A 12,577-nucleotide genomic window follows, 5' to 3' on the forward strand; every position below is an offset into this window, starting at 1 on the left:
TCAGTGACTGAGGTAATAGGGACTATTAGAGGCAATGCGACTGGCACAGGATAGAGCAGAGTTTAGGGTTGTTGTACACAGGGTTGCTATGAGTTGCAAATGACTCCACAACACATAACAACAACATTGCTCAACTATGGTATCCTCAAAAAAGAACTTCCTTATGTTGTGGTTATATACTATCAAGTCAGAACTGACTCAAAATTGACTCTCTAGCAGATTTGCAGAGACAGTTCAGGTGCATAGGAGGAGATTTCCCATCTTTCCCTCTTGTAGCAACTGATGGAGTTGAATTGAGTTACTTTGAAATGGCAGTACAACACTACCACGAAGCCATTACAGCTCCCCAGTATCTCTGTAAAATGTCCTCTTCTTTTTCTCCCACCTAGTTCCATCATTTCCTCTACTTTGTATTTCTTCATAGACTTCTTGTTGTTATGTACCATCAAGTTGGAATCAATTCATAGCTGACCCTCTGGTGGGTTTTCAGAAGTAGTTAATTGCACAGGAGGAGACTGCCCACAGCTGGTGGCCTCAAACCAGGTGCCTGTGAGACTGCAGTGCAGCTTCTTGCCACTAGTCCACCAGAACTTACAAACAAAAAAATATTATTCTTTTAATTTTTTTTGGGGGGGGGGAGGAAGGTGGCTCTTTCCAACTCTTACTTTGTTTGCTTGTTGTGTACCGTCGAATCAGATCCGATTGCCGCAGAAGAAGAATGATTCTTTTTCTAGCAAAGTATCTGATGGATTCGAACTGCAAGCCTTCAGGATTGCAGTGTAGTTTCTTGCCAGTAGGCCACCAAAGCTTCCTTAAAATATTATTCTTATATTTGTTTCTATACTAGAATTTAACCTACAAGAAAAGCAAGTATTCTATCCATATTATTTAAAGCTATAATTTCAATGAAATCTAGAAATGTGCCTGGTACTTAGCAAGAACCAAGCGGTTTTTAAATAAGAGTTGTTAAAAATGTGTAGGCATTTCATTATATTTTTTAAAATGAAACCATCCTGACTTACTGCTAATTTTGATACAAACGAATTTTAAAAGTTTTCCAAAATTAAAAATTCTCAAATAATGACTGTTTAAAAGAATCCTCATGAGAATGAGAATGAACATTAATGAACATTCTCACATGATCTTACACCCTAGCTGCAATGGCAGGGAGGGGGGAAATCCTGGGGACGCAGAAATTGGTTGGTGGAGCAAGGGGTGAAAAAAAAATCAAAACATGAATGAAACTCAATATAAAAAAATTATTGTATGCAAGCCAATAGTGTTTTGTTTTTTTTTAAAAAACAATTATACACAAATCTGGGAAAGGGTGAAATCAAGTTTTTCATTGGAAGCAAGGATTTTTAAGCTGTCTCACATACTTTGGGCACATGGCCAAGAGGGACCAGTCCTTGGAGAAGAATATCATGCTTGGAAGGGCGGAGGGACAGCACAGGAGAGGAAGACCCTGGATGAGATGGATTGACACAGTAATTGAGGCAGTGGAACTAGGTGTGTTGGAGTCGGTGAGACTAGCTTAGGACAAGGCTGGGTTCAGAGCTATTGCACATAGGTAACTATGGCTACTCAAAAGCACATAACAATAATACAAAAATATATTCTCTAAAAAAAAAAACCCAACAAATATTCAAACCAAATTAAAAATACATTTTACTATTCTTTCTATATAACTGATGAGGAAACTGAAGTTTAAGAAGTGTTAATTACTGTAAAATAATAGGACTTAACAGAGGGTCATATTCTGAATCAATAATCTATGTTGCTTGCTAATTCCTTTATCCAATTAAAAACAATATTTAGTAGTTTTTATATTTAACTGCACTTAGAATTAAGAACGCCAATGTTTCCTAGTGTAAAATTTCCTCTACAGTATATGAAACACAACACATGAAATAAAATTATCATTTATAAGAAACAATGCAACTCATAATAATTCAGAGTAATAACTCTACTGGATCTTGGCAACTATCCTTTGTGAAAATATTAGTCTGAAAAATTAATATATGCTACACTATATGCTGACTGGAAGAGATCGATATTTGTTCCTATCCCAAAGAGAGGTGACCCAACAGAATGTGGAAACTACAGAACAATCTCACTGATTTCACATGCAAGCAAGATTTTACTGAAGATTATCTAAAAACGACTGGAACAGCACATCAACAGAGAACTACCAGAAGTCCAGGCTGGGTTCAGAAGGGGTCATGGTACTAGAGATATTGTAGCTGATGTTAGATGGATCTTGACTGAAAGCAGGGAATACCAGAGGAATGTCTATCTGTGTTTCATTGACTATGCAAAGACATTTGACTGTGTAGATCATAACAAACTGTGGCTGACTCTGAGAAGAATGGGAATCCCAGAACACTTGATCGTTTTAATGCGAAACTTATACTTGGACCAGGAGGCAGTCGTCAGAACAGAGCAAGGAAACACTGCATGGTTCAAAATTGGGAAGGGCGTACGCCAGGGATGCATCCTATCTCCATACCTTTTCAACCTATATGCAGAACAGATTATCCGGGAGGCTGGGCTCTATGAGGAGAAATGTGGGGTCAAGATTGGTGGACGATTTATCAACAATCTGCGTTACGCGGATGACACAACTGAGGAGAACCTGAAGCGCCTGCTGCAGAGTGTCAAGGACTGCAGCCTACAATATGGATTGAGGCTCAATGTCAAGAAGACAAAGATTCTCACCACTGGACCAACTGGCAGCATCAGGATGGATGGTGAAGAGATTGAGATTGTACACAGCTTTAGTTTGCTTGGCTCCATAGTCAACAGTCTTGGCACCAGCAGCCAGGAAATTAAAAGGTGCATTGCCATGGGAAAGTCTGCTGTTAGGAACCTCTCCGAAGTGCTGAAGAGCAATGGTATCTCTTTGGAGACTAAGGTGCGTCTGATACAGGCCATGGTCTTCGCAATCACCTGTTATGCATCAGAGAGTTGGACAATGACCAAGGAGGATAGGAGAATTGATGCCTTTGAGCTGTGGTGCTGGAGAAGAGTATTGAGAATACCATGGACTGCTAGGAAAACAAACAGATTTGTCCTAGAAAGGGTTAAACCGGGTGGCTCCTTGGAGGCAAGGATTCTGAGGCTCCATCTAACATACTTTGGACATGTGAGGAGAGACCGGTCCTTAGAGAGGGCCATCAGGCTTGGGAGGGTGGAGGGACAGCGCAGGAGAGGAAGGCCCTCTATAAGGTGGATTGATTCAGTGACTGGGATAATTGGGATGGGAGTGTCAGAGACAGTGCAATTGGCACAGGACAGAGCAGAGTTTGGGGCCTTTGTACAAAGGGTCGCTATGAGTCGCAGGCGACTCGACGGCACATAACAACAACAACAACAACAACATAACAACAACACTATATGCAGAACCGATATATGACATCTGTAAGACAAGTGAACATAACTAGTTAAAAACATTATCAGATGAAGATTCCTATATTACTAACAGTAGTTGTCCTTTCTCTCAACTTTCCACTTTGTTAAACTTCATTTTACTACAGACTCCCTATATGAGCCTCTTAAGTTCCTGGGAAGTGTCCTTGGTTCTGAACCAAGTCATTTATTACTGATATCAGAGGCTGTGCTCCAAGTGCCCTGCTCATCTGCAGTGTAATTCAGACTGTAATTTCACAGGCTGCTGCCTCACCTGTAGGGGTGCCATCTGGAAAGAGAATTATACTTGACATTTTCTCCCATGATGCTCACGGGCATTCTTCTTTCCAAACTGATATTTACTTTTTAGAATTAAATCTTGCATTTCTTACTTTAAAACTTAATTATTATGAAATGAATACACTGAATTAAGTATGGGACTAGAATATTAACATTATTCACTGAAACAGAAATCTGATTTTTAAAAACGTTCAGTTATAATATTTTCATGGAACAGATACAGTAGTGATAAAAAGAACCTGTCTTACCCTTTTTCGGTATAAGGTATTTCCCTAACTTTTCTTACTTCAAATAACTAAATTACGGACATCAAATTTCTGAAAACTTTAAATACATTTAGCGTAAAAAAAGTGAGGGAAAGAAGAATTGGTAATAAATAATGATCCAAAGTTACTTGAAAATAAAAGATCTGCAACAAATAAGCCTAAAAACCCTAACTGACTTCTAAGTGCTAGATATCTGAAGAATATTCAATACCTTAAGGACTTTCTTCCCTAATAATACTGGTCTTAATTATATACTATTTTACTACACATAGAATGCAACTGGGACTGGAAGTGAATGACACAATTTAAATAAACATATAAAAATGTAAGTGTATTAACTAATTTGAAGATGACTCTCTTGATTGGGAGTTTAGTCCTTTGGAGGTTTATTCTTTGCACAAACCAGCTTAGAAATAAGTTAAAAATCTGGTTACTTTAAAAGAGAAAAAAAGGATCTAAATGACATTTTTCAGGTAGAGATTTTGCACATATTTTTAAAATTCATATTCTCTTGATTCCAGATTCCAGGCTTTCACAAGTGTTTCACTTATGTTACTCAAAAGAAATTTCTTTTCATTAGCAATTTGCCTGAGTTTTTCTAAAGGAATTTTGTTTATATAGAAAAAAACTCTACCTCTGCTTACAATTTTACTCAATAGTTTATGTTAACATTTAAATGAGTTACAGCGGTAGACACAATCAGCTCATGATAAATGTGTAAGTCTACTGATGGGGCCAGAATCATGGAGCTTATGGATAGAAGGTAACCTATGCATTAAGAACACATACTGAAAGTAGCCAATTAAATGTAAGTGTTAAGGGAATCATAGGAATTTAGCAGCATTATTAAAAAAGAGAGAGACAGACAGACAACAAAAGAAAACTAGTGAATTATTTACATACAAATTGTAAAGTTAACTTGCATTATAAATTCATGTGATATAATACTATCAAAATGTCAACTCCTTGGGAAAATCTCTTCTGATATCCTAGACCAGGCCAAGTGTCCTTTATTATAATCACTCACTGAATGAAGTTGTTTTCTTCAGAATACCAACTATATTTTAATTACCTAATTATTATTTGAAAAAGCTTTTGAATGTTTGTCTAGGCCATCAAATCATAAGCTGCAAGAGGGTAGGGTTCTATCTCTTTTGTTTATTGTTCTATGCCCAATGACCAGCACAGTCAGTCAGGCTAGGCACTCAGTAAGTTATCTACTGAAGTATTCAAATATTCACCAGATAAAACCATTTCTGCAGTATTTTTCAAATAATGTTAATAAGACCAAAACCAGAGGCTAAATTACGACCAACGCACAGTAATGAAAGCTCTAATGCAGGTTTTCTCAACCACGGAGCTACTGACATTTCAGGCAGACTAACACTTTGTTGTACAAGCTATTCTGTTCATGGTAGGATGTTTAGCAGCATCCCTGGCTTCTAGACACTATACAACAGCAGCACGACCACACCTAGGTGTGACAACCCAAAATGTCTGTACACAATGCCAAATGTCCCTTCTGAAAACCTCCCTTCTCTTTAATGGTATCTAAAAGGTAACTGGATAAGCATTCTCTATTAATCTAGAGTACACCTTTGCTGAACCCAGGTATGTAAAAAGTGTCCTTGATTTAAGACTTTATGACACATAGTGTAGTTTTTTTTATTCTGTAGTTAGATTTGTAATTTTAGATGCCAAACACTTGAATTACAAAGTTTTTCAACTACGGCCCATGCATCATGTGACTCTTTCATCTTAAAATGTACTAATTAATACTAATCTCTGTTTGGTCCCAAAGAATGGTAACAAGTCACATAAAAGTGTTCAAAATAATAATGATGTAAAAATTTTTTGAATAAGGTATTTTTCCAACTGACAGCTCCACAGTAATACTCTGCTCACACACTCGGCTAAACATAAAGTGGCTAACACTGTGACAACAGAATTCCTGTATCTTTCACAATTACTTCCTACAAAATAGATATGGAAAACACTGTTTTGAATACACCACCCTCTATTCCACGGATACTAATTTTAACTATATAATGAAATATCTAACAAGGCATTAAGAAAAACAGACATCACAAAACAGGAAGGAATTGGGCTTTCTGTATAGTTAGTTCATAAAACCATAAACCTAAAGAGCCAATCATCATATGCAAGGACACTGAAATGCACAGTACTCCAAAAAGAATGAGATATACTTTGACTGTGATGCTAACAATAATTACAAAGTAATATAATGTCCAGAGTGGCAAAGTCTATGCAACTATGTAATAAAAAAATTCTTTTCTGGAAAAAAGTGCATCAAATAGTAAGGTAGAAGAGATTGAGCTATTCTACTCCAAAATAACCTGGATAATCATGCCTAAGTGTTACTGCATATATATATATATATATTATATATATTTTTTTTTTTTTTACTGCACATATATTGACCATCAAGTCAATCATGACTCAGAGTGATCCTATGAACAACTGATCTGAGCCCTGTCCTATCCTGTACCATCCTCAAAATCTCTGACACACTCAAGCCCATTTTTGTAATCACTGTGTCAGTCCATCTGGATGAGAATATCCCTCTCTTTTGCTGCACCTCTACCTTTCCATGCATCAAGGAATAAAACTCCTCCTAGCAACATGTACAAAGTTTATGAGATGAAGTTTCATCATTTTCACCTCCAAGGAGCATTCTGGCTGCACCTTATCCAAGACATATCATTAGCGGTCGTGGGATCTTTAGCGCTTTTCTTTTTTCTTTTGTTTAGCGCTTTTCTTCAACCTATAACTCAAAGGCTTTAATTCTTCTTCTGTCATCCTTAGTCAATATCCAGCTCTCAGATATATAGCAAGTGGCTGAAAAGATATGGCCTGAATCAGGTGCACCTTTGTCCTCAAATTAACATTATACCTCAATAATTTGGAGGTCCACAACTGCAGACTTTCCAAAGGCAATATGTCTTCTGATCTACTCAATGCTACTACCAAGTATATTGACTCTGGATCCAAGGAAGATGAATTCACTGACAGTCTCAATCCCTTCTCTGTCCATTATGATGTTGTCTATTGGTCCAGAGGTAAGGATTTTTGTTTTCTTTATGTTAAGATGCAATTTACAATGAAGGCTGCAGCATGAGGTTCGAGTTCTCACTGTCAGCAAGCAAGGTTGTGTTATCTACATAATGCAAGTTACTGATGAGTCTTCTGACAATTCTGACACCATATTTTCTTTAGAGTCCAGCTTCTTGAATAATTTGCTTAGTATACAGAATAAATAGGTATGGAGAAAGGATATAACCCTGACACACACATTTCCTAACTTTAAGTCAAGTAGTATTCCCTTGTTCTGTTCATAAAACAGCCTCTTGGTCAAGATATGTTTCATACAAGCACAATCAAGTGTACTGGAATTCCGATTCTTCATCATAATTTGTTATGAGCCACACAATCAAATGCCTTTGCATAGTCAATAAAGAACAAGTAGACATTCTTCTGGTATTCTTTGCTTTCAGCCAAGATCCATCTGACATCACCAATTATATTTCTGGTGCCATGGCTTTTTCTAAATATAGTTTGAATGTCTGTCAGTTCTCCAAGTACTGTTCCAGCCATTTTTTTAATGCTCTTCAGCAGTATTTTGCTTTCAGGCTATATCCACATTCTACTGGATCACCACCATTCCTGGGAATGGGAACAAACATTGATCTCGTCCAGTCAGCCAGCTGTCCTCCAAATTTCCTGGTACAGACTGGTGAGCACATCAAGGGCTACAACTGTCATTTAAAACATTCAAGTATTCCATCTATTCCTGGAACCTTATTTTTTTGTCAATGCCTCAATGTTGCTTGAATTTCTATTTTTGCTATTACTAGCTCTTAATCATATGGTTGATTGGTTGCTATGTGCCACTGAGAAGCGACCTAATGTACAAGAGCCCTAAACCCTGCTCTATCCTGTGCCAACCTCATCATTTCCAACACACTCTCACTATGCCAATCAAAGAATTGATCCATCTCATCGAGGGTATTTCTTGAAATATTTCAGGGTTGACCAATTAGTATAGGTACATGACTCTGTGTATTCCTCTCCATCTTCTTTTGATATTTCCTGGTTCATCCAAAATTTTGCTCATAGTATCCCTAAGTACTGCAACTCAAGGCTTGAAATTATATTTCAGCTCCTTCAGCCTGAGAAATGCCGTGGGATTTCTTCCCTTTGTATTCTCAATTCTAGGTCTCTGTATATTCCATTATAAATGTTTGCTTTGTTTTTCAGAGCTGTCCTTTGTCTTATGTTCAGCTCTTTTACATCAGCATCTCTTCCCTTTGTTTTAGCTTCTTGAAGCTCTAGCATGACTTTCAGGGTCTCTTCTGAAATCCATTTTGGCCTTTTACTTCTCCTCTGACTTTTTTTTAGTGAACTTTAGCTCTCTTCATGAACAATGTCCTTATTTTCCTCTCACAACTCATCTGGTCTATCACTGCCATTCAATGCTTCAAACCTATTAAGATGATTTTTAAATTGAGGTGGAATATGTTCAAGATCATATCTTGGTTCTCGTGGACTTGTTACACTTTCTTCAGCTTCAATTTGAACTTGCACATGAGTAATTGATGGTCTGTACTACAGTCAGCACCTGGTCCAGTTCTGATTCCTGACAGTGAGCTTCTCCAAAGATTTCTTCCACAGATGTAGTAAATCTGATCCCAATGATTACTTTATAATACTATTATCTCTCATGATTAAAAACTTAATCCTTAAAAGGACTCAGTATCCACTGACAACATAAAGAATAAACATTATGAAGTAGAGTCATACATTGTCATAAACCAAAAGGAAAACAAACTATTGCAGAAAATACTAACAAATGTTAGAAGCTGTGTAAAGAAAGCAAGAAGCTAGACACAAAATAATACTTGTATCCCTCTCCTATTTATATTCATTTTAAAAACAGGCAACATTAAAGCACACTTTTCAGGAAGGCAAATGTAGGCAGTCAATAGAGGAAAGCCAACCATGACTATAAAGATCAGAAGAGTGATTCCTTCTCCATAACAGGAAGAGAACTGTGACTAAGGAAAGACAACGGGGTGGGTTGCTTTTTTTCTATATTTTAACTTACGGATGATTACAAAGCTGTGTATTATGTAAGTCTGTGTTACACTATACTTACAACTTTATTTTCTGTATATGTTAAATCTCACAATGTAAGTGGTCATAAAAGTAAGGTCTGTATGATTAATATGTATGATAAGCAGTAATCTGAATAAAAGCAAATACAACATACACGACTTTTGCTTCTAAATGCTCAGAAAATCTCCCCAGGATGACGATTGATCACCTGTGGGGAGGTGGTATAGCACCAGGTGTGTGGGTAAAGGAAGGAGACAATCTTTACAATATACTCTATAATAACCTTGATTGCTGAAAGTGAAAAGGATTTGAAGATCAAAAACTATTACTGTGATATCATTTTGGAGACTAAATTGTTCCTGAACCAACCAATGGTATTTTTTAATCAACATATATGGATGTGAAAGATGGGATAATGAACAAAGAAGACCCAAGAATGGACACATTCACTTTATGGTGTTGGCAAAGGATACGGAATATACCTAGGCTGCCAGAAGAAGGAACAAATAGGCCTTAGAAAGTACAACTAGAATGTTTCTGAAAAAGCAAGAATGGCATGACTTCTTCTCATGTACTTTGGATGTATTATCAGAAGGACTAATCACTGGAGAAGAGCTTGGCAAAGTAGAGGGGTCAGGGGGAAAATAGAAAGCCTTCAACAAGATGGGATTTACCATAAAGGGCTCAAACAGAGCAAGGACAGTGAAGGTGGTTCAAATCTAGGAAGTGCTGTGTCTTGCTGTACATGGGATTGTTACAAGTCACAACCAATGCAATAGCACTTAACATCAATGCTCATTTAAAAAGTATAAAGTCATGAAATACTTGCCATTTCAGAATAAATTATCATAAACTACTGTGTCTTTTTAAAATATAACCATTTTGTCATTTATCAAATTACATACAGAAAAATTACCTTATTTCTTATTTTGAAATCTTACCAATAACTGTTGATTTTTATTTCTGTTAACACTTACCATCCACTCAGATATAATAACATCCACTTTTTCAACAGGAAGTTGAACTTCTTCAATCTTTCCTTTAATTAGTATAACAGTATCTTCTAGTTTGTTTAGCCTGAAAATTATCATAATAAGTTTAATTAGTATGTTAAATAGGTTCCAAGAGGTAGTTAAGTTACATAATTCCTTGCCAACTATTCATACTCTTCTATGAAACTCAAAAACGCATTCAATTTTTTTTTTTTAATTCATTAACTCCTTGGCTTCACAAGAATGATACTGACTACAAAACACTGAAACAGTATTAAAACTTCAGCCTGAATATACATCTGAATTAATGTAGTTTTTTTTTTAAACCCTATTGCCTACTTTCTTTTCGGAGAATGATATAGGAAGCAGCATATTGGTTTGAGAAGCAATAATAGCAACAATTTTATCAAGGATGGAAATGAATAAAGGTACTGTATTTAACAAAAATTGAAAAAGAGAAGACAGATTTTATTCAAACACAAAAAAATTATAGGTTAAATAAAAGCAGTGTGTCATGGTGGAGAGATTTAGTTCCTCTAACACTTAACCACTAAGTGAACAATTATTTAATAACCTGAGTCTGTATGCTCACATGTAACAGCACTGTAACATCACTTCTTTAACAGATCAAAGGCTACTCAGATTTTCCAGTTCAGCTACGGTCATGTATACTGTTGAGTAAGGATGGAGGCTCAAATCCTGCCAATGATATAATGAAAGAAGTCCTTGGCAATCTATTTCCAAAAATACAGCCACTGAAATCCTGCTGGAAACTAGACAGTGCATGGTTACCAGTATTATAAACTTTTATTAATATTTTCTAAAAGAATTGTGATCAAAAAGGAGAAAAGACAGAATTTCACATTCTCATGGATGATAGATGGTCATTTTAGATCCAGGGAGGGTGGAGGGACCTAAGCTACTGCTCCGAGATGATCTTTAAACCTTGATACAAATTTTTTTCCAGAGGTCTTCTTAAAATACAGGAATAACTAATAAAAAATGCTTTACTATGAGCATTGCAGTCTCATTAAAGCTACTGAAAGGGGATCAAAACTGACAAAAGCAATTTAAAAGGTTAGGTGTGAATCTAAGTGCCATCAAGTCAAGTAAGACTCATAGCAACCCTAAGAACAGTGGATCTGAACCCTGCCCTATCCTGTGCCTTCTTGACCATTTCTGACATGCTCAAGGCCACCATTACAGTCACTGTGTCAATCCACCGCATTGAAGGTCTTCCTCTCCTTCTCTGACCCTCTACCTTTCAAAGTATGATATCTCTTTCAAAGGACTGGCCCCTCCTATCAACATGTCCAAAGTGTGAGAGATGATGTTTCACCATCCTGTCCTCCAAAGAAAACCTTGGCTGCATCTTTTCCAAGACATGCCTGTCATTTTTGCAATCTAGGCGCTATTCAGTCCTCTTCTCTAAGATACAACTCAAAAGCATAGATTGTCCTTCTATCATCCTTCCTCACTAACTTACAGATGCGTAACAAGTAACTAACAGTAGACTTTTCCAGTGCAGTATGTCTTTTGATTTCCTGGCTGCTGATGCCAAGGATATTGATTGTGGACCCAAGCAAGATGAACTGACAATTTCTAGTTCTTCTCAATCTCTCATCATATTGCCTAATGGCCCAATGAGAGAATTTTTGTTTCATTGATGTTGAGAAGTGATTCATATTGAAAGCTGTAGTGGCAAGTGCTTCAACTCTTCCTCTCTTTCAGAGAGCAAAACTGTGTCATCTGTCTAACAGCAGTTGCTGATGAGACTTCCACCAATCCTGACGCCACATTCTTCTTCTTCATACAGAGTGAATACGTATAAAGAAGAGATAAGAGGCCTGACACACATCTTTCTAAAATTTAAACAATGCAGTGTCCCCTTGTGCTATGTGTACTACAGCTTCTGGGTCTAGGCATAAATTTCACAAGAGCAAAATTAAGTGTTCTGTATTCCCATTCTTATCAGTGTCAGCCATTTTGCTATGATCTACACAGTCAAATGCCTTTCGATATTCAATGAAACACAAGTTTCTATTAATAAGGGAGGAAAACTCAGAAAAGTAGGGAAAGGACAGTTGTACAATCTGAAGAGTGCAATCAATTTTACTTAATTACATAGTGTCCATGGACAAACTCCAGAATTGGTATATAATTCGCTGTATAGTCATTGTATCGAAAAGAATTGGCAGACACAGAAGAATTTAATGAAACAACATATGAGCAAGAGCCTATGGTGATGAAGGAAGAAGATCAAGCTGCTTTGAAGGAAAGAGCAAAAAATAAGGTGCCAGGAATAGATGGTATACCAAATAACATATTTCAGCTAACAGATACTGCTCTGGATGTGCTCACCAAGTTGTGCCAAGAAATCTGGAGAACAACCACCTGGCCAACTGAGTGGAAGAGATCTGTATTTGTTCCCGCCCAAAGAAGGGTGACACAACAGAGTGTGGAAACTATAGAACA

At 36.8% G+C, this 12,577-nt stretch overlaps 1 protein-coding gene across 1 annotated transcript in view; it reads right to left on the reverse strand.

The window, feature by feature from the left end:
- Positions 1-12,577, reverse strand: part of PRMT3 (protein arginine methyltransferase 3) — a 145,186-nt gene that overhangs the window by 80,858 nt on the left and 51,751 nt on the right. The window contains exon 10 of the mRNA XM_006892059.1: positions 10,088-10,187. Coding sequence (XP_006892121.1) covers positions 10,088-10,187 — 100 coding nt within the window. The remainder of the gene's footprint in view (positions 1-10,087; positions 10,188-12,577) is intronic.

Source organism: Elephantulus edwardii, unplaced genomic scaffold (assembly GCF_000299155.1).
Source record: "Elephantulus edwardii isolate Elephantulus edwardi_28Jun2011 unplaced genomic scaffold, EleEdw1.0 scaffold00109, whole genome shotgun sequence".
NCBI classification, from domain to species: Eukaryota; Metazoa; Chordata; class Mammalia; order Macroscelidea; family Macroscelididae; genus Elephantulus; species Elephantulus edwardii.